A 20756-nucleotide genomic window follows, 5' to 3' on the forward strand; every position below is an offset into this window, starting at 1 on the left:
GGGTGCTCACAGTATGTGAGTGTAGAATATGTGTGCGTATGTGATTACATATGAATGAAAGCAGTATGCATATAATATGTGAATGAAAATACAATGCAGGGATACTGGTACTAACCATGTGTATTTGGTGTGAATGCCTGTGATTCTAGTAACATGGTTGTCTGTGTTTATGTGGAATCTCTGTATATATGTTAAGACACTGGCCATAGTGCCTGTAAGAGAGCTATAACTGTGTATATAAGAGCTCTGTATGCATACATATTTGTTATGGCTGTAAGTACTATATGAGATATGTATGAGAGGACCACATCTGCTGGCAAAGTCTGAGAGATTGGAGACTGTGTATCACGTTTCCAAAAAAAGAGTGCCCTGCACTTGTTTGTATCTGTGCCTATTGTGACAAATGTGTTAATCAAGCATGTTATTTGTGACATGGATGGTTACTTTATGACAAGCTTGGGGTGATTTTTTTAACCCTAACGTTAGTGGAAAATGTGACACTCAGATTTTCATACTTCCCATACTACCAAACACATCCTATATCCAATCTACTAATAACAAGCTAACATACATAAAAGATAACAACCCATTGACCCACGTCTCTACCCATTTTCCTCTCTGTTGTCAAACCTCAGACCCTACTTGATCCTTGGCTTTCTTTCATACTTAGGATAGCCTTATGTATATCCCTTACTGTATTAGCCTCTAGCACCTCTGCTGGGAGGCTATTCTACAAACCACCACCCTTTCTCTGAAGAAGTACTGAGTCTGCCACCATCCAGCTCCAGAGCATGACTTCTTGTTCTAACACTTCTTTTTCTCTCATATATGCTTTCCTCCTCTACCTTGTTGTAACCGGATGAAAATGCCTCTCTAAGAGGGAATATGGCAAAAACTGTATTTGCATTCGTTATATACGTGTGTTGTGTGTATGGTATGGATGCATTTGCATGTGAGTATTAAGGCTGTAAGAGCTGTACTGTGTAGGCATAGGAGGGCTTGTGGAGGGCTGAGTTTGCCATGTGTGTGGTAAAGTAAATTAAATGTATTGCTGGTCTTATCACATATGAACTCACTGGGCATACTGTTGGATGTTGATAGGGCAGGATGTTTGTGTCCTAGGTATGTTATCACCTAACAGATTCCATCCTCTATGCACCAAAGATGGGAGGACAAAAACTCTCTCAGTGTGAAATCTGTCATCATCTCGTTAATTCTGCCTGGTTACTGCAGTGTACAGTTGTTGTCCCCCGCGCCCACCAGGGCAGTAACGCCAATGTGTGTCCCTGTTGCAGTGTCCTTGCACTGTGTGTGTCTTCAAGTCTTTAGCTTTATCTCCTTCATTAACTCTTTACACATACAAACAGAGACACACACAACTATATTTTAATACCCTGGGTAATTGTAACTCCTGTTCAGACTATCCCATTATATTTGTTGCTACCAGGGATTCCTGTCTAGTCCTGATAAAGAAGGCCACCATAAAATAAAACTTGGGGGAAGAACTACTAAGGACTAAGGAGCAAACAAAAGTTAACATTTTCTTATGGTTACAGAACAATGAGGGTCATTGACAGTGACAGCAAAGTGGTATTTTCAATCAGCTTTCTGCTCAGTGTTTAATCTGTAGTAGCTATTTATTCCGCGATTTAGCTGCTTTGCTCAGTGACTGAGCTGCTACTGTACTTGACCCTATTTGTTTGTTCACTGTAACCGTTCCAGTTCTCACTTGGCCCTGAGGAACCCTTCCAAAATACATTTACGAGGATGGACAATTGATCTGAAGATCCTTGTTGCAGTGAGCTTTTAAAATTCCAAGATTGTTAAGATGTATAAATTGATCCTACTCTTAAATCCTCTTGGCGGCTGCAGTAGGAAAGTGCCACAGCTTACAGTGGCTGATAACCCATATAATGTAATGTCTGGCATTGCCACCGGGTGCTCTACATAGCTGGGGTTGGGTGGATGTCTGCCACAGGGAAGATCATTATACTGGCTGATGACAGGAGGACGACGTGAGATGAAAAGCAGGTCCCACGAGCTGGCTGTATCTTTGTTTCCAGGAACCTGAGGTTAGAGAGTTTAGGAGGGAGCAGCTCCCTAACCGAGGCAGCTACATCCCAGTGGAGGTGCTGGAACGTCCAGCGTCTGTGAGAGCTTCTTCCATGCCTCGTCTGGCTGTGCACCCCCAGGTAACAGGCCCACCCAGAAAAGGCCTTCTTCCAATAGAAAGTGACTCCAAATATTAAATGCAACTAGGCTGTGTAGAAGTTGTAGGAGCCTCCTGCAATCACCATATACAGAGCTTTGAGAGACAGCTGCGCTTTTATCCTAGGCTCCCTTCCAGGCCCCGACCTCCCCCCTAGCACAGTCTCTGAGCCATTCTGCCCATCCAGACCCACAAACGAGCCACCTGCTCTGTTGCTTTTCCTGTTTGTCCATTTGCTCTTTTTGTTAGTTTTATCTATATCGCGGGGGGCTCATTTCATTGTTCTTGTAGGATTCTGGGGTGTTGTTTTGTTCTTTCTGTTTGTTTTTTCGGGTCATTTTGTTGGTTTTTGTATTTTTCTGGTGGGGGTGTTTTGTTCAGTTTGATAGTTTTTTTTGGTGAGGCGGCTGTTTTAATTGAATTGTTTTATAGTCATTTATGGGAATTATTTACTTTGTAAGCTATATCTTGCTGAGAGGGGGTCAATTCTATAGTATGAGGACAGAGCCAGTGCTGCTCCGCGCCCCTCTATCCCATTATTAGCGCATAGAACATTGATAATGTACAGTCACATAATCCATAACTAGTGAGCTGGGACTAGAGAGGTACCGGGTGCAGGGTATAGGGAGGGAAAGGGCTTTCTGAAAATGTTTTCTCCTTTTTGCAGGTTCTCTCAGACGTTGGCTCCATGCGTCGCTCTTTCTCCACGACCGCAGACAAGCGTGGCCGGTGCTCCTGGCTGGAGGACTTCTCTATGGACAGGAGTAGTGCAGACAGCGGGTACAAGCAGCGTCGCAGTTACCATGCATCTCTGAGACTGTCTGCTAACCGCCTGAATACAGATACAGGTCAGGAGGGCACCCAGCGAAGGTGCATGATGAGACGTAATAAAAAAAATGAGGGAGACTGTCACACAAGGGCTTCTGTATGTATCAAACTCAGGTATAGAAATGGAGCAAAAAAAGTGATGCAGAACACGCAAAAATCCTACTGCGTTTAATGAACCAAAAAATGTGTTAGATAAAATCTGATAGTCGATTTTTGTCTTGGTTTTTTAGCTAAGATACTTTGATACATTGCCTCTAGAGAGAGGGACATGTTCCATAAGAGATGGTAATATCAAATGATGTATTGGTATTTTTAGTATCGTTTATTTGTAAAGCACCAACATATTCATCATAGTATCATGGGATTTTGAAGTGAAACTCAGTGGAAAATCTCATAGGGTAAAATGGGTGAGTTGTGACTTCCTATGAAACGGAAGTAGCATACTGCGCATCTGCAGACTGGGGCAGCAGAAGGGGGCACACGTTCTTTGCACAGACCTCACACTCTCGCTCTCCTCTGCGATCCTGAGAAGGGAGAGAGCAGGGCTGCTGCTGCTAGGGGGCTGGGCAGCTTCCTCCATCCTGATTGGCTGCATGACTATCTCTCTTTCGGTGTTCTAAGATTACCTTTGAGTATGTTTGGTAATCTTAGAACACCGAAAGAGAGACGGTTGCATGAATACAAATTTATTCAACTGTTTGGAGCGGTGGCCTAAACCAAGACCGAAGTTTTATAAGTCATTACTGACACAAGTGAACTATCTTCCCATGAGTGCTAAAGGCCATGTCTATACATACTGTGCTATATGTATGCACACACAGATCTCTCTTACACATACATATACTCTATGTAATTCCATTCCTTTATACCAATAGGGACCACATAGTATCTGCACAAACTTTTAGTAATGCAATACTCTCTCACATTTCCACACCTACCCACACCATTGATATGCACTTTCACTCCACAAACACCTTTTGTAAAGCGCTGTATACACTGTGGGCTCTTCATTCATTTATATTTACATAGATACACACACACACACACACACTCTTACATCACTAACATTCAGGGACTATTTAACACCTCAAGTCATAAATCGCATCTACACACTGGGGAGGGCATATATACACACACACACACACACACACACACACACTGACAGACTCCGGTAGTTGTAGAAATGCTAGTCCCGTTCTTCCGGATGGTAAAGCATCTTCTATATATATATATATATATACTGTATATATATATATATATATTTATATATATATATATATATATATATATACATACACACATTATAAGTCACACTGCTTTGCATTTTGTCACATACATTATATTTTGATTTTTATCATTTGTATGAATTAAAGACGTTAGAGAGTGACATAATGCAAAGAAGTTTTATTTAATAGGTAGGAACCCCATTAATTTCAGCTCTGGGGACCCCCTGCTTCCAGAAATACTTACCTCGGTAGCGGGTGCCAGTTGCAGCTTCGCCATTTTAAAGGTTCTGGTCACGCGGGCCAATAGGAAGCCGCAAGATATGACATCACGACTTCCTATTGGCCCGCCTTACGCTGGACATTGAAGCCGCTATTTCGATAGGCCTACACAGCCCAGCCAGAGCTGCTACCGATATTCCCTACGGAGGTTTCTCATGAAGAAGGGAGTTCCCAGAGCAGAAATTAACACAGTTCCGCTCCGAAGACCCTCTGCTTCAATCCTATAACTGTAAAAACGAAAAGGAATGCAGGATTGCTGCCTTTACCAATGTATTGGCACTAATTAATACTTTTAAGTGTGCAGAATAGGCCTTTGATTGGGAGAGACACTGACCCACTGGCAGAGAGATCCCAACAAGAAACGAGTGACGTCTTTAACAGAGATTATTATCTATCCAAAGAGAAGCGATTGATCTCCTGACAGTGCAGAAGAAATCAGACCCTCTGTGATATAAACCATGTGATATAAACCATATTATCTTGTCAGGTCACCGTTCAGACACCCACCGCTCTGGGGGGAGAGAGCGGGGCCGCTCTAAGGAGAGAAAACACCTTTTGTCACCTGACCCCTCTCGTTGCAACTCGGAAGAGCGGAGTCCGCAAGCTGCCTGTGAGCACAGCGATCACGAGATGTCCCCTGGGCACACTCACAGCAGTGTAAAGGTGAGAGGCAAGGATTATATACGGACACACAGGAGAAGGGCACATAATCTATATGCAAACACACAGGAAAGATGTAGGGGAACTAATGCAAACACACAGGAAAGATGTAGGGGAACTATATACAGGCACCCCAGAGAGGCAAGGAATCTATATACGGACACATGGGAATGGCAAATACTTTATATGCAGATTAACAGGTAAAAGACAAGTAATCAATATACATACGAGAGACATACTATCAATGCACACAGCTGCATAAGCAAACTGAAGACAGACCTGGGTAAAACACAAACACAACAGTAGGCTTATGCACACAATTACAGGACCCATACATTAATACCAGACACAGTTTCAAATTCGGGTACAAGCAACTCCCCACAGAAGCATTCATTGCTCCATGGAGTTGTATGTGAGACCAAAAATGTTTCAGGGGTCATTCGCACAGTCTATCACTGTATGACAACCATTACCAATTGTTTACAGAAGTTCAAGTGAATGACTTAACAATTGCTATTGGCTTTCTTTTAAGTGACCAAAGCCCTGTGCATCAAACGGACTCTATAAACACCATGCACCATGTCACTGATTTACAATTCTGCCCTTTGTCTGTAGCGTCTTTGTCTCAAACTTAGGAAACGTGTATATTAGGTAGAGTAGGTTTGATGGATAGAGATGTACAAACTGGTAGATGCCATTATCATGTATTTAGCACATAGCTCCTTCTGTTGCTCCTATTGTCCACTAGTCATATTGCTTTCTGACACAAGCAGTGATAAAACTGAGCTTGCTACATCACTGCTTATTCCATATAACTGTTCAGAAACCAATTAGCAACAGACTTTGAGCTCTCTGTGTCTATCCCCCTATAGATTCTTGACTCCCTGAGTGAAAGCTGTACCCCCTCTGACACCAGCACCCCGAGGCGAAGCCGGCGACAGCTTCCCTCTGTGCCTCCAACCCCAAGACCCCTTATCTCCTTCTCTTCATTGATCCGCCGGCCAAAACACAGCTCCCCTCCACTGAATGGCAGCGACACCACACCACCCCTACTCAGCGAGCCTGGCCTGAGTGAGTCTTCCTGCTCTCTACAGGGGCGTCAGAGTTCCCAGTCAACTCCCCAGCACTACATCTCAGAGCCGTACCTGGCGCTGCACGAAGAAATGCAAAGCTCAGACTGCCCCACTGAGGACACACTTACCTTTGAGGTTGCAGTGGCTACAAGCCTGGGCCGCTCTAATACCATTGGTTCTGCCCCAGCATTACGCCATGGTTGGCAGATGCCCAATGGCCATTACCGGCGCCGGAGGAAGGGAGATGTGCCACCCATGATAGCCTCACGTGAGCTCAGCGACACAGAAGAGGATGACCGATGTTAAGGAAGGGGGGGCTTGCATGCTGTACCACAGCAGATCTTGTTCAAATGGCCCCTCCATCGCACCACTGAGCTTCTTCCAGAGGAGCCACACAGCACTCACTGCCAGCCCCCTAACCAAAACTGCAAGATATGAGGCAAGACCGGGCAATGCCTCAAGCAAGGCTGCAGCCTATATTTTAATATCTTGTGCCAAAAAAACTGAATGAAACTGACTGAAGGGGAGAAAAGTGCGTGTGTGTAGAAGAATATGTTTTTTGGGGGTATGTAGCCCCTTTAGAGAACTGAGGAGAGTCGGTTGATCTGTAGTAAATTAATATGTTGGATTGGGGTGGGTAACACTGCCTCACATATGGGTTAATTTTTGACTGCTATCTTATTACTGCCTTGTTTTGGGATATTGATGATTGATTTGCTGCTACAGAGCAATCAATCTTTTTGATCACTGAGTAAGAAAGCGAATGTTTAAATGGCATCTTGATTGGTGATTAGCAATGGCTTGGTTTATTAGCGTGTCAATTGGCTGGCTTAGTGGACAGCTGTCTAGTGTTGGATTTTATTAATGGACACATCGATAGATTGAAGGTTTTCTTGCGTGGTCATGTGGTTTATAACAATGAGCTGCAAAGATGCAGAGTGATTGGTTAATAGGAACCTGTAGATTCGTCCCTTATCCCAGAGCCCTCCAGACCTTGCCTATCAGCAGGGAGACAGGGAACCATTTCTTATTTTCACCCTTTAAAATGAAAGTCCTCTGTCTGTGAAATCCGGCTTCATGTATTTTCTTACTTATTGAGTGTGTTAAGACGCTGCACAGAGGGGAGAAGGGAAGTGAAGTTCGGAAAGTTGAGGTAATGAAGACAGGCAACAGGAGAGAGGTGTACAGAATACTTTAGGGTAAAAAGATACAGGATCTGTGTTAGGTGTTTTTGAACCCTTCACTTTGAAATACGTTGCAGGCGTCTTTGGCAGAAAAGGGACCAAGAGGCATGGATTGTGTGTTTTTTATTTCATTGCAGAATGAGCATGTTTCTCTTTGCATGAGCCATACAAAGCAGCCCGTGGTAAATTATAAACATTAAATAACCGCTCTAGACATGAAACTCCACTTCCCGAACAGTAAAAACGGTCAACTGCTCCCCCTTTATCATTCACTACGCTGAAAGATGCTTGACTGTACTGTCTCATATGGGGGATCCCATACTGTGTCCCTGTGAGGGAGGGACAACACTTTCAGTATGTCCCTGGTGCTTCTCTGTGTTGGATATGCATAGTATATACCCCTTCTATCACAATGTGTTAATAGTGACAGTATTTAATCCTTGTTACCAAAATGTGTTGCTGGTACTGTTTGGAGAACAACATGGCATTGTCGGTGGTTATGCAACAAAGTGTATTTGTATATATCAGTATACAAATATATTATATACATACAGCACATACAGTATATAGTTCATAAAAAAATATTGTAGAATAGCACTCTGTTGCCCATACCAAGTAGTAAAATCAGCAGTTGGTATTCATTGAGGGTGCACATTAAGACCTGCTTACCACCTTAACCAATGTGTGGTACACGAAAACAACCTCAAACTCTTCCGGCACTCCTAGGGTTCAATCCACAAATACAACATCTTTTATTAAATCATCATAAGAAGATATTACAAATCCACTTCCATAGGGTTATACCCAAACTTGTGGACTTGAGAAAGGGCTGCTGCCTGAAACGTTGACACACACACACACACACACACACACACACACACACACACACACACACACACACACACACACACACACACACACACACACACACACACACACACACACACACACTAATGTATATATCATCATCTTCAGCCCTTGTTAAACCACTGCTGGGTGACGGCCTACCCAATGATATTCCAGGTACTGCATTTGCAAGCCTCTCTTCTCCACGTTTTCCTATAAATTTTCTGATTTCATCCTCCCATCTTACTTTTGGTCACCATCTTGGTCTTTTAATCTCTCTTGGAATCCAGTCGAGTACTGTCTTTGTCCAACGGCGGTCATTTCCTCTTGTGATATGCCCACTGCCATGTTGATTTCGAATGCATTCGTTCTTTTTCCTGTCTCTTCGGGTCATACCCAGCATACATCTCTCCATACTTCTTTGCATTGTCTGAAGCTTTTGAGGATGTTTGCATTTAAATTTCACATCCATAAGTGAGCACGGGCAGAATACACATGTTGAAAACTTTCCTCTTGAGGCACAGTGGAAGGGTTCCTTGAAATATTGTCTCGTTTCTTCCAAATGTGCTCCATCCCATCTTCATTTTCATATATATATTTCATTGAATAGGTTCCCATTCGCTGTTATTTGCCGGCCAAGGTAGACAGTCTTCGACTTCTTCTAGCGCTATTCCATACATTGATTTGATTCATACGGACGTATACATATACACACACACACACACACTATATATGGACATAGAAAATATATGTGTGTGTCAACCTACCAAATGCAAAAGCAGTAACACAAAAAGCCATGTTGTATGTTATGTGGATGAGTGACTACTAGTCTTAGTTATAGTAAGTTAAAGCCTCCTGTTTTGTCACATTGATAGTGAGAAGGGAACAGGACAGGTAACTGTCCCTGCATACAGTAACTCATGGTCGTTTCTCTCCTTTCTCGTCTCTTGCCTTTGCTTTTCTCTTCTGTCTCTTCCTGTCCAAGTACATTTTCTACTCTTTTTTTTTTTTTTTTGGAACATTACCAGCAGGTTGCATTGATCTTGCTTCGTGATGGCTTTCAATCATTTCACACCCTTCTGTGCCATGGAGTGCTCATTATAATATGCAACATTTTCGTATCATGTATTTTCTACAATATCGTTGCTGGAGGTATGATAATCTGCCATATTATTATCACGTAGTATATGTACTAAACAAATAAAATAATATTCACATAAACATTTAAAAAAACAGCCGTAAGTTGTAACTATGCCATTATTGTAATGTCACACTGTAACCCAACCTCTATTAAAGCGTGTATTTATAAAACATATGAATGGGATTCCAAAATATATGGAATCATACTTACAGAGCATTGCTAAGCCATAAAACACCTTGTGATGCTGTAAGAAATCTTACAGCCCATACACTTAAATGGGCCAAAAGGTGTGTTATGGCTTAGCATTGCTGCTTATACATCTATATACAGACACAGATCTATATACAGACACACACACTGAGGATCAGATTCACTAAAGGGTGGTGAGCGTATGAATGAGAGTAACGGCATGCTAATGCTTAGCACCCGTTTGTGGATCTTGGCCCATGAACTATATTCTAAGTGCTATGCACCATTACAGCAGCGTGGCAGGCAAGTCATGTTATCACCTCTGCTTTTCTAGATGATAAACTTTCAGTGCTGTAGAGGTGCAAGGGGCCCCTGTAGCACTATGGGAATTATTCTATATAGTCCGAAGTGACCATTTTCGGCTGACAATCTCCATCAGACTATATAGAATGACCCCTTAAGAGGTTAAACACGGAGTGGGAACCACTATATATCTAAACAATGTAACAAAATATCAATACACGCAACTATTAGAAAAAAGTAGTATAAGTGCAAAAGGAGTTGAATGCAGGAGGTTGTGATACTATGAGTGGAATTTCTTTTTTGTTGGAGCAAATTATTCTTATTATAAATAAATACAAAATAATCTGAGCCTTGCCCTTGAGAGGAGGGAACAAGGCAAAGAAGAAAAGCCCCTGTAACATGCACTCGCCTACCACAAAGGTCAGTCAGTAGATAGTGTATTGGGCTGTATCAGTACAGAAGCAAGAATAAAAATAGTAGCAAAAAATGGGTGAGTCCCTGACACACAGAAGTGAATGGATACATTAAAACTACCACATTTAATAGGTCCTTGGACCGATATAATAAATGGGACAACAATGAAAAGAACACAAAGATCCACCTGTAGATGACAAATACATCATAAAAGGTGGATAAAGGGTTTAAAACCTTTGCCCCGTAGTTAGCCACAAATAGTTGTGCTGAGAAATCAATCAAAGCTTATGAGCGTAATGTAATGCAAGCTCAATCGGCATAAACAGGGGAAAGGGGAAACTGAGCTACTAGTAACCTGTTTGCAAATGAAGGTCAAGGAGGAAAGCCGGAACCTAAATACTAGTAATAAAATAGGAACCTAATGACCTATTAACCCCTGATGTCCAGGGCCACTTGGAACTGACAGGCAGGTAGGTGATTAAAGCCCTAAAGTAGAATTAAACTCTTTGGAGTGGTGTCTATGGACTACACTAGTCTACTAAAGAGCCCTTAGATACCTGGTGTGTAGTGTGCCTAATATTGATGAGAGTAATAGTAACAGACCTCTCACTAATAATCCAAGTAAAAACGGTGAAATAAAATATAAAAGTAGCTCAGCCCCCCCGTTCCTATCCCCTCCCTCCCCCCCTCTTCTGTTCTTCTCTCTTTTTCCCCTCTCTCTCTTTGACTGTCCTTTACATTACTAATCTAAGGGGTCTGATCTAAGATCCTCCTAAAACTGTTAATTCTCCCGGACGGGACCTACATAGTGCACTCTAAATGCATAGGAGGTTACAATATACTAGGGGCAGATCGCCCGTACCCGATCAATCAACCTTGAGATGTTACGGGTTGTTCACTTTTAAATGTGTGTGTTAATTACGTTAACTGTCTATAAACGACCATGTGAAGTGTATGTACCCCTGTCAGAAAACAATAAAAATGTTTGAAAAAAAAAAAAAAGTAGCTCAGATGTACAGTGGATACTCGTGTAGGAGGATCCACATAATTACCCCAATGTTGATAGTACAACAACCAGCCCACTATACAATAAATTAAATCTGGTAGGTTAAATGTATCCATTCACTTCTGTGTGTCAGGGACTCACCCATTTTTTGCTACTACTTTTATTCTTGCTTCTGTACTGGTACAGCCCAATACACTATCTACTGACCTTTGTGGTAGGCGAGTGCATGTTACAGGGGATTTTCTTCTTTCCTTGTTCTCTCCTCTCAGGGGCAAGGCTCAGATTATTTTGTATGTGTGTACATCTTCCCTAGTGCACCCACCACTCATCGCATAAAGAGACTGAGCGGGTCTCTCTTCCCTTACGCCTCAAGTATCATTACAAATAGCCTCTTAGTAATACAGGTTATCACTCTGGTGGTTCAGATGGTATCTGCACAGATAGGACATCAAGAAGGCAGATAGATGTGTTAAGTGGACAGAGGGGAAACCAGAGTGCGGAAAAAAACTATGAAACACCCATATCCATGGCTCTGCAAACATATACCTATAAAGAAGGGGCTTTGTACATTTGAACTTTTGCCATAACGGACACTTGACAGAAGTGCTGCCAACATGGAACTGCAGCACGTCTCTCTGCATGAAGCAGATATGATTAAAGCAGGAGAGGAGAGAGAGGTTGTAATATAAATAAAACAACTTGTTTTTGTCCGAAATGAAGAAGAAAATATATGAAAAATAAAAGTTGTGGGATTTTGAAGGGGGGGGGGGGGATTTTTTTGTGAAAGAATAAAATATTTAAAAAAAAACCTTGTTGTAAAGAATTGATTCTCAATATTTCTCGTCCTTTTCTGGCTTTTTCAGTCTGGAAATAAAACTTGATGAAAGCATCATTTGTGCGGCTACTCTTATTTTCCTACATGACCCACTGCAGAGTCATGGACGTATCACTCATCGGCATGCTATAATACTTCGAAATGTGAATGTATACCTCATCAAAAAAAGCAGGTTATGTTGTTCAGAATGAAGATGTGAAATGGTCTTCTCAGCCACAGTTGGGATGGAACATTTTGTGCAAATCGGAGATATTGTAAGTCATATGGTTGGAGTGTTTCTTAGGTGTTTTCTTATATTAACCATACCCATATTGTGGTCAGAAACAAGCATCCACTGTTAAGTTTTAACACCTGTTTCTTTGATCTAGTGGGTGTACATGACAGTTGCAAAGTAGTTACAATGCTTTACAGAATATAGAAGTGTGGGTCTGGTGCTCAAACTCACATCTGTCCGATATAAATGTCAGAAAAGGGATGATGATGATAAGGCACCTCCTTATAATTTCTTAGATAATGTTCTTTATGTAGTGCGGGGAGAATGGTGCCTAGTGTCGCCCGTGGGTGTAACACATGTAGCCAGAGCTGGCACACTAATGCGGCTCCCCCATTTAGCACAATTCCAGATAAAGGATAATGGAAGAAGTAGTCTTGTTCAGTCCTGGGAGGTCCTGTGATGTGCAGTCCACTGTGAGTGCATAACAGGAACAAAGTAGAAAAAAACAGAGCACTATCCAGAGTAACAGGATCCAGAGGGGGTTCACTCATAAAAATGTAAAAGACTTTATTGGAACATACAGAATGCCCCTACAGAGGCAGCAAAAACACACACACATTTACAGAGTGTACATGACATCCAGCACTCAAGGGTGAATCATGGTTTCCAAGCTAGTCCCAGACTCTGAAACATTATACAGCATTTAATCTGCACCCTGTATCTACACCCTGGATTCTTCCAGCTCATATTTGCAGGCTCAGATATACTAAGCTCCTTAAGGCTATGTAACCTAACGCTAACCGAAATTAACATTAGGTTAAAAGTAATGCATATCCACTAAAGGGAATAGCCCAATGTTAAACCTTAAAATAGTGTATTGGTCAATACCAAAGAGACATTCCCACAAATAAGCATACTGTACCACTACAGGCAGATTATGTCTTACCTAAATGTGGCGCCAGAGACCTATTTTACTAGAGCACCAATTTCTACACTCCGAATTTCAGGATCTGGATGTGAATAACGCCACTTTTAGGTAAGACGGGCATACAACCATGTTATTTAAAACTAACGCAAATGAGTTCAACAACGGACGTTGTTTTGGCATATAATTACCTTTGTAGATATGCGCTAAATTAAGGCAAAATAACGTCCGTTGCTACAGTGGCGACCGCCTTTAGTCTAAATCGGCTAGATCCGCGATTTTCAGATTATCCCGGTTATGTGCGATTTTGTGTCGTTTTCGGCCGGAGTGAACTGCGTTATTTTCGCGCTCGTGATATTAGCATTTTATTCTCGCTGTCTGCAATAATGCAATGCCGTGTAAAAACTCAGGGGGGTGTTTGCGAGCTGTTGTCTTGGAAGTCTAATACTTTCGCGGTTCAACCTACGTCAGTACACAGTCTGTGTGTGCGTGCGCAGTAATTGTAAATTTGCATATTTAAAGTATACATGCATTTGCGGTGCTGTGCTGTGCTGCTGTACAGTATGTCTCATTTGAAAATTGTTGAAACGCATAGGCGTGTACAGTATTGTAACAGTGTCACATTTCTGCATACAGTATACAGCGCTCTCCCCTTGCTCAGGATAATTAACTGCACTGCAGTGTATTTCAACTTCTTATCTTCTGTGCAATGCAGTACATCTCTCCCACACCATTCCTTTGAACGTCTGTCTGGTTTCAATCACATTCCTGCTTAACAGCAGGAATTTACTGCGCATGCGCCTGTAACTTCGCCCACCACTGCTTGCTTGCCTGAGTGAGTGACCAAAAAAAAATTAAGAATTTTTTTTTTTATTGTAATTTTTTTTTATTGTAATTTTTTTTTCCACAAGCCTGCAAAAACCATCTTACTGTAGCTTTTGTCTGTGATCTTGTGCGTTTGACTGCACATGGTTGATTTGTGTGCTTTTTACGTACTGTATTTGTTGGTGTATTATTATGATGAACTGCCTTTTGAAATTAAAGTATGTCTTTAGCTTTGAACTTCATGCGGCTGTCTTTAATTTTTGGAATCTTGCCATTGTGTTTTGAATCCGTCCATAATCATGTCAATGATTATGATTACCAGAAATGTGAATAAATATTTATTTTATTTCATTAGGAACAAAAAAATACAAATATAAAAATAATCATGAAAAATACATAATGCAGTCTTTATTAAGTTCTTCTGGCAGATTGAAATTGGATAAACATTTAGAAAACATTTGTAAAACATGGAGAAACTTGAATTATGCACATTTATAAGAATATTATGTAATAATATATATACACTGTAATGTATAATATATGTATACTGTATATATATACAGTATACTGTACATAGTAATATTATTTTTTCCGTCGTTATCTTGTTCCTCATTCAGTGTACAGTACAGTAGTTCATTGAGAGAGGAGAGGTTTTGTGTACATCAATACTGCTGTTTATATACTGTACATTTGACTGTACAAACAGATTAGACTGGACACAACACCCCACCTCCCCCCAGGCCACCCTTTTTTCCTGAAACGACAAGAAAACCAAAAATTAGTGCAGTTACTGTATGTGCGTACTGTATTATGGCATTGTGTGATATGTAGTACTACTTTAGATGGCTGGTGCTACTTTCTCTGAAAAGAAAAAAAATGACCAGTTAGTAGGCAGTTACTGTACTACTGTCAAACTAGTCTACTGTATACTGGAACTACTGTACTGTATACTCTGACTACTGTTAAATACAACTGTATGTAACCTGATGGCTGGTGCTGCTCTCTCTGTAAAGAAAAAACTGTAACTACTGTACTGTATACTCTGACTATTGGGAAAGAAAAAATCTGTGCCATACTTACCTGTATCATACTGTACTTACAATACTACTGCACAGTACTACTTTCCTGATGCTTGCCCATTACGCCCGATCACAATGGGCAACACAGTCGCAATATGGTCTATATATTTATTGCAGCGTTCCATGGTGAGTACATCGTTCCAAAAACTCATTATGCCTTTCAACAACTCGTCCTTTTTGGAGGGTTTCGCCACTTTCCGGATATGGTCTTCAGCTGATGCCAGACCATTTCGATCACATTGAAGTCTGGTGATCTGTCATTGGAAAAAAAGGACAATTAGTTTAAGAGATACAGTACACAGTAAAAACAGTGGGGGGAAAAATGAGACACGGTCTACTGCACTTACTCCGCTGGTGTCTTCACCCAGTTGATACCGCGCTCAAGGATATGCGCTGTTGACGTGGTGTGCTTCGGATCGTTGTCCTGGTAGAAGCGGTGACCATCCGGGAACTCGCATGTGATATATTATCTCAGGGACAATGTTGTCTTGGAAGAAAGCTTTATTCATTATTCCTATAGCAAGAAAAGAAAAGTGCTCAAAAAACTGCACAATAGTACAGTACAGTGCATACAGTAAGGTTACACTAGTAAAGTACAGTGCATAAGGCTACATTATATTTGATACACTGGCGACACACTTTATTCGAGCTCGGCTAGTCCCACGAATTCAGGTATACCCAGGTGTATTGAGGTTTGTGACTGTTTTCTGCCCGAGTGCATTGAGGTATTTTCCAGGCAGGGATTGAAGCATTTTATTCCCGCTGGCTGCAATACTGCACAGTATATATATATATATATATACTGCATTACAATTCATGAATTTATGCCATCTGGTAGACATGCGAAGCATTGCAGCCTATTAAATCCTAATCATTATCATTTAATAGATCAGCCGCCCGTCAGCCAGGCATGAACCCAGGCTGGGAAGGCAAACGCAACGGGGCTTGTCAGAGGTGAGGAGCGGCGCATTCCAGGTATCTGCCAGGTACATACTGGGTATTTGCTCGAATAAAGTGTGTCGGTGCAGTATATTTTACCTTCAAAGATGACAATGCATCCTGGTCCATGCCTAGAGTTGCCACCCCACACATGCAGCTTCACGGGGTGTTTTGGCCGTGGCTTCAAAGATATGCGGCCTTTTTTGTGGAATGCAAAGCTTGCAAATCTCTCCAGCGACACAGTAGACTCATCAGTGAAGATGCAATCCTGGAAAGTCTCCCCACTGTCGATCCATGCCTGGGCCTGGACTACTCTTTTGATTTTGTTTGCGTCCCGTATCATGGGGTACGCTCTGTAATGACAAGGAATAAATAATTTTAGCGGTACAGTACAGTTTCCTAAACAACACTTTTACCTCTTGTACTGTCCAGTACTAACCTCACACGTCCATATTTCCATCCAATGCTGCGTCTCATCTTCTGTGGTATCTTTTTTAAACGAAACACCTGCAAGTCGACACATTACTGAAGCGCTTGCGCATTACATTTCATGAATATCTGCCATCTGGCGGACACGCGAAGAATTGCAACCTATTAAATCCGAACCATTCTCAATAAACGCATCAACCGCGCGTCAGCCGGCATGACCCGTGGCTGGGAACACAAAATGAATGCGGCATGCGCCAGGTGAAGAGCGTCGCATTCCAGGAAAAAGCCAGGGAAAAACCGGCGATTTGTTAGAATAAAAGCTGCCGCAGCAGTATTTTAGGTAACCTAATGTTGTTTGCCACTATTTAACAGAGCTTAATGTATCTGGCCCATAGTGTCCAGAGAAAGCTAATTGTATTTGAAATATTTACATGCCAGGAAGATTTGTTTGCCAAGTGGGTCTCTCCATAGAACCCACTCCTGAGAGTCCTAAACCAGGCTAATCCCCACTGCTGCCCAGAATGAAAGCACTTGCATATTCATAACTGCAGTAGATTTTCTTGGATTTTGCATTAATCTTTTCTTGCCAATCACTTGTCAAAAGATACATATTTTATGCTTGTTTGAATCCAATCTGGACTTAGCTCTAGGTCTTTAGGCTCAAACGAGACAGTCAGCTTGCTGTCACATTGAGCTCTGTCTTTCACGTATGCTAGTAAGTCACCTGTGATACAGCCCCCTCCCCTCCATTCACACATGGTAAACCTGTAGCAATGCCATGTGACATTGTGAATCTACTGAACTGAGATGATACACAGTGCGGGATCAAGGGAGTCGCATGCCCCGTGCAGGTCGACCCTTCCTTCAGGCGTGATGCCGCGCCATCAAATGATGACACGACATCCCGTTGTCATGGAAACGTGTTGCCACGTGACGTTGAGACGCTGATAGGAGGCAAAAAGTAAGTGCGTGGGCGTGCTCCAACCTTGGCACCATCTTTAAATATCTGAGTTTTGCACAGCCTCCTCAATGTCGATGGACATTTAAAGATCGCGCGTCGGAGTGGGACTCGGAGAGGCAGCGGCAAGGGAAATTGACGAGGGCGTTTGACCACGTGGGACATTGACAGAGCGAGGGTGCAGGACATGTCCTGCGTGTCCAGTCCCGCACAGCTGCTCTGTCAATTTCCCACGTGGCCAAGCGCCCTCGTCAATGTCCCTTTGCCCCCTCTGCTCGAGTCCCTCACGCTCCCGTCGCTTCATATTTATGTCTTTCGACATTGACGAGGCTGCGCAGGACCCTCACATTTAAACATGGCGCTGGGATCAGAGCGCACGAGGCCCCTTTGCGAGTTGGCACCTTAGGCAAGTGCACAGCCAGCCCGCCCCTTAATTCGGCACTGATGATACAAAATGTGCCGCGGTTGATGTGCCATCTTCCAAAAGCTGAATGGTTTCAGAAGGCCGTTGGCCTCATCAAGGAATATTTTCCCGTAGAGATGTGCATATGTTCTGGCAAGTTCGCGAGCCACGTGAAATTAGCCCTTTTTGTGTAGCAAAAAAAATTAAAAATCCTGAGAAGACCTCAAAAGAATCGGCAAGTCAAAGGTCAATGTACAATGCAAAGTCCAACACAGAAGCAAATGAGCATCGGGTCACACAGCTCTTTATAGAGATGGGACCCACGTTAATATTCCTAGCGGCGCGTTGAAGCAGGAGAGGAGCTCCATCCCTTTTTCGCACATGGATCATTTTTCGGAATCGGGGGTTTCTTCCTCTGGCGCAAGTCTCGCTGCAATAATCCAGCAAGAGTAACAGCGAGCGCTACAGCGGTATACAGCCATTTTCACGTAAACACAAAATAAAGCAAGAACAGCGCATTTGAAGACACCCCACATCTATATTTGCTTATACTTAGACTGTGCATCTACACACAAAGAAACTGCTGCACCAACTACTGTGAATCTGTGGCATGTAATCTGCAATAAGCACTTTGAAGCCTTCTCTGGGGTGTATGCAGATTTCACCATCCCCTGCTTCTTTTTTTTATATCTGTGATGGATCAATGCACTGCCATAACTCCCAACCTATTATTTTTTTTATTCCTAACAGCTCCTGCAATATGTTTTATGCATTGTCATGTCTTAGTCACGCTGTGGGGTCTTTTGTCCCGTAATAAAGGCAAGAACACGGAGGATCCGCTTAATAGGGTTTATTTACAGGACAAGACAAGAATACATAAAAAGGGACCTAACTCCACTTTGGGAGCTCTAACTAATACATTTTAGTTACTCACTATAAGTGGGAGAACTAAACTCTTTCCCCACTTGGAACCCTGTACCTCTCTCACTGAGGCTGTTGGCGTGTGGGCAGTGGTGGCGGCGCCAGCAGCAGGTGTGGGAAGTGCTTTGTTCAAAAAAGGGAGGTATCATTGACAAGTGCCACCCCACTACTCCTGTGGTAGGACAACGACATGTTTATAAATAACGGTGTAAGGTACATAATACACACAGGGGATACTACACGCCCTCGTAAAGCATCCCAAACACAAATCAGATGTCCTTGCATTACTGGAATGTCTGCTCCTAAAAGCCACATTCAGCTACAACGATGAGTGGTATTCAGAATAAAATGGCAACACCCATAAACTGTCCTTAACGATTCTTTCTAGTGTAACTTTTGCTAAATGCTGACATCTAGTGGATACACATACGATGCTGTAAATACGTTACACAGGCACATACAGTAAGGCAGTTGTTTATTCAACTCTGATAGTGCTGATCGGGGCACGGTTGAAGTCAATAGGAATGTGTGTGCGATACTGCCCCCATCTGTGCTATCATAGTTTAATCTATAGCCCCCATATTGTAGTCACAATCAATTCTTGACATCACTGTGCTCATATAAGTATATTGTAAGTTCATATACACCATACTGGTGGTTAGGCACCTACCACAAGACAAAAAGGTCACCATGTTTGATTTTAAAGCCCTTTTATGTTTGTAACAGTAAGTTTGTATTCAAAAAATAAAAATACCACTTGTGAGCACATACTGTACACGTCTCAGACAGGTCTGCAACCTTGCATTTCTCCATTATCTCTTAGCATTCAGTGCTTCCACTGCCGCCAGGAATTCTGGGAAATGACATGCAAATGAGGACACAAAAATCTACAAAAAGACACTATACAGAATCTGTCCCATGAGAATAATGTAAGAGGAGAAGGACTGAACACGAGTGCCAGGTTGCAAAAACTTTATTGGCCTGAGAAAGGAGTAGTGTTTAACATGGAGTTAAGTCAACAATGCAACAGTGAACAATCAGCTGAGGTGTAGAGAAGAAATAGTGGACAGGAGGAGTTTATATGCATGGTAAGGTCATCTGATAAAAAAATTGTGAATATCTTGAAATGTGCTTTGCCATTTTTTTCATAAATTTCTCTTTAATTTAGCGGTTTTTGTGAAATATTTTACAAAAGTTATAGCGCTCAAATATTCCTTCAATTTTGTCAGGATTTCAAGAACGTGACAGTATATAAAGGAGTACGTAACCTGCGACTTTAACATTGTGGCAAATACATTTATTTTTAGATCTTTTTTTTGCACATTTTTTCACAAACAACGGACATTTTTCGCTCTTAAGGCCCGATACATCAAATTTAGATAAAATGTAGTTATTATTGCGTTCGTAAAAAAATTATTTGGGCGTGTTAATCGCGCAACAATAAGTAGGGATGCATGAATTGTTCTACCAACGTAAAAAGCATACAATGTGGCATTAAACATTTGCTTCTTTTCTGGGAAAAACATGCAGATAATCGCTAAAATGGCGCCCAAGTCGCGGACCTCATTTAAAATGGTGGGAAAGCATTGCGAGACTCTTAGCAGGCTATATGAACCACGGATTCCATGAAAGATGTTGCCAGTGCTGTTGGGAGGTAGTGAGGACTAATTAGCTGCTGGGAGTTGGAGGTTTGTGTGATTACTGTATTATTGTGAGGGAGATCTGCTTGAGTTTGCCTGTGCTTTTTGTGTGTGTGCTTCTATGATTAACTGTGTGATTTGTGCTGTACTTTGAAATGAGTTGGTCTTTTGTCTGTGTGTTCATATTTGATGTGTGATTGTGTTTAGTGTGTGTGGGAAAGATGGAGGAG

General features: G+C 42.0%; 1 protein-coding gene across 1 annotated transcript in view; it reads left to right on the top strand.

Annotated features, from left to right (window-relative positions):
* The window catches only part of CACNA1E (calcium voltage-gated channel subunit alpha1 E), a 132039-nt gene extending 123648 nt beyond the window's left edge, over nt 1-8391 (top strand). Inside the window, exons 42-45 of the mRNA XM_075615479.1 lie at nt 2064-2192; nt 2877-3057; nt 5030-5205; nt 6075-8391. Coding sequence (XP_075471594.1) covers nt 2064-2192; nt 2877-3057; nt 5030-5205; nt 6075-6581 — 993 coding nt within the window. The 3' untranslated portion in view covers nt 6582-8391. The remainder of the gene's footprint in view (nt 1-2063; nt 2193-2876; nt 3058-5029; nt 5206-6074) is intronic.
* Nucleotides 8392-20756: the final 12365 nt, after the last annotated feature.

Source organism: Ascaphus truei, chromosome 10 (assembly GCF_040206685.1).
Source record: "Ascaphus truei isolate aAscTru1 chromosome 10, aAscTru1.hap1, whole genome shotgun sequence".
Taxonomy (NCBI): Eukaryota; Metazoa; Chordata; class Amphibia; order Anura; family Ascaphidae; genus Ascaphus; species Ascaphus truei.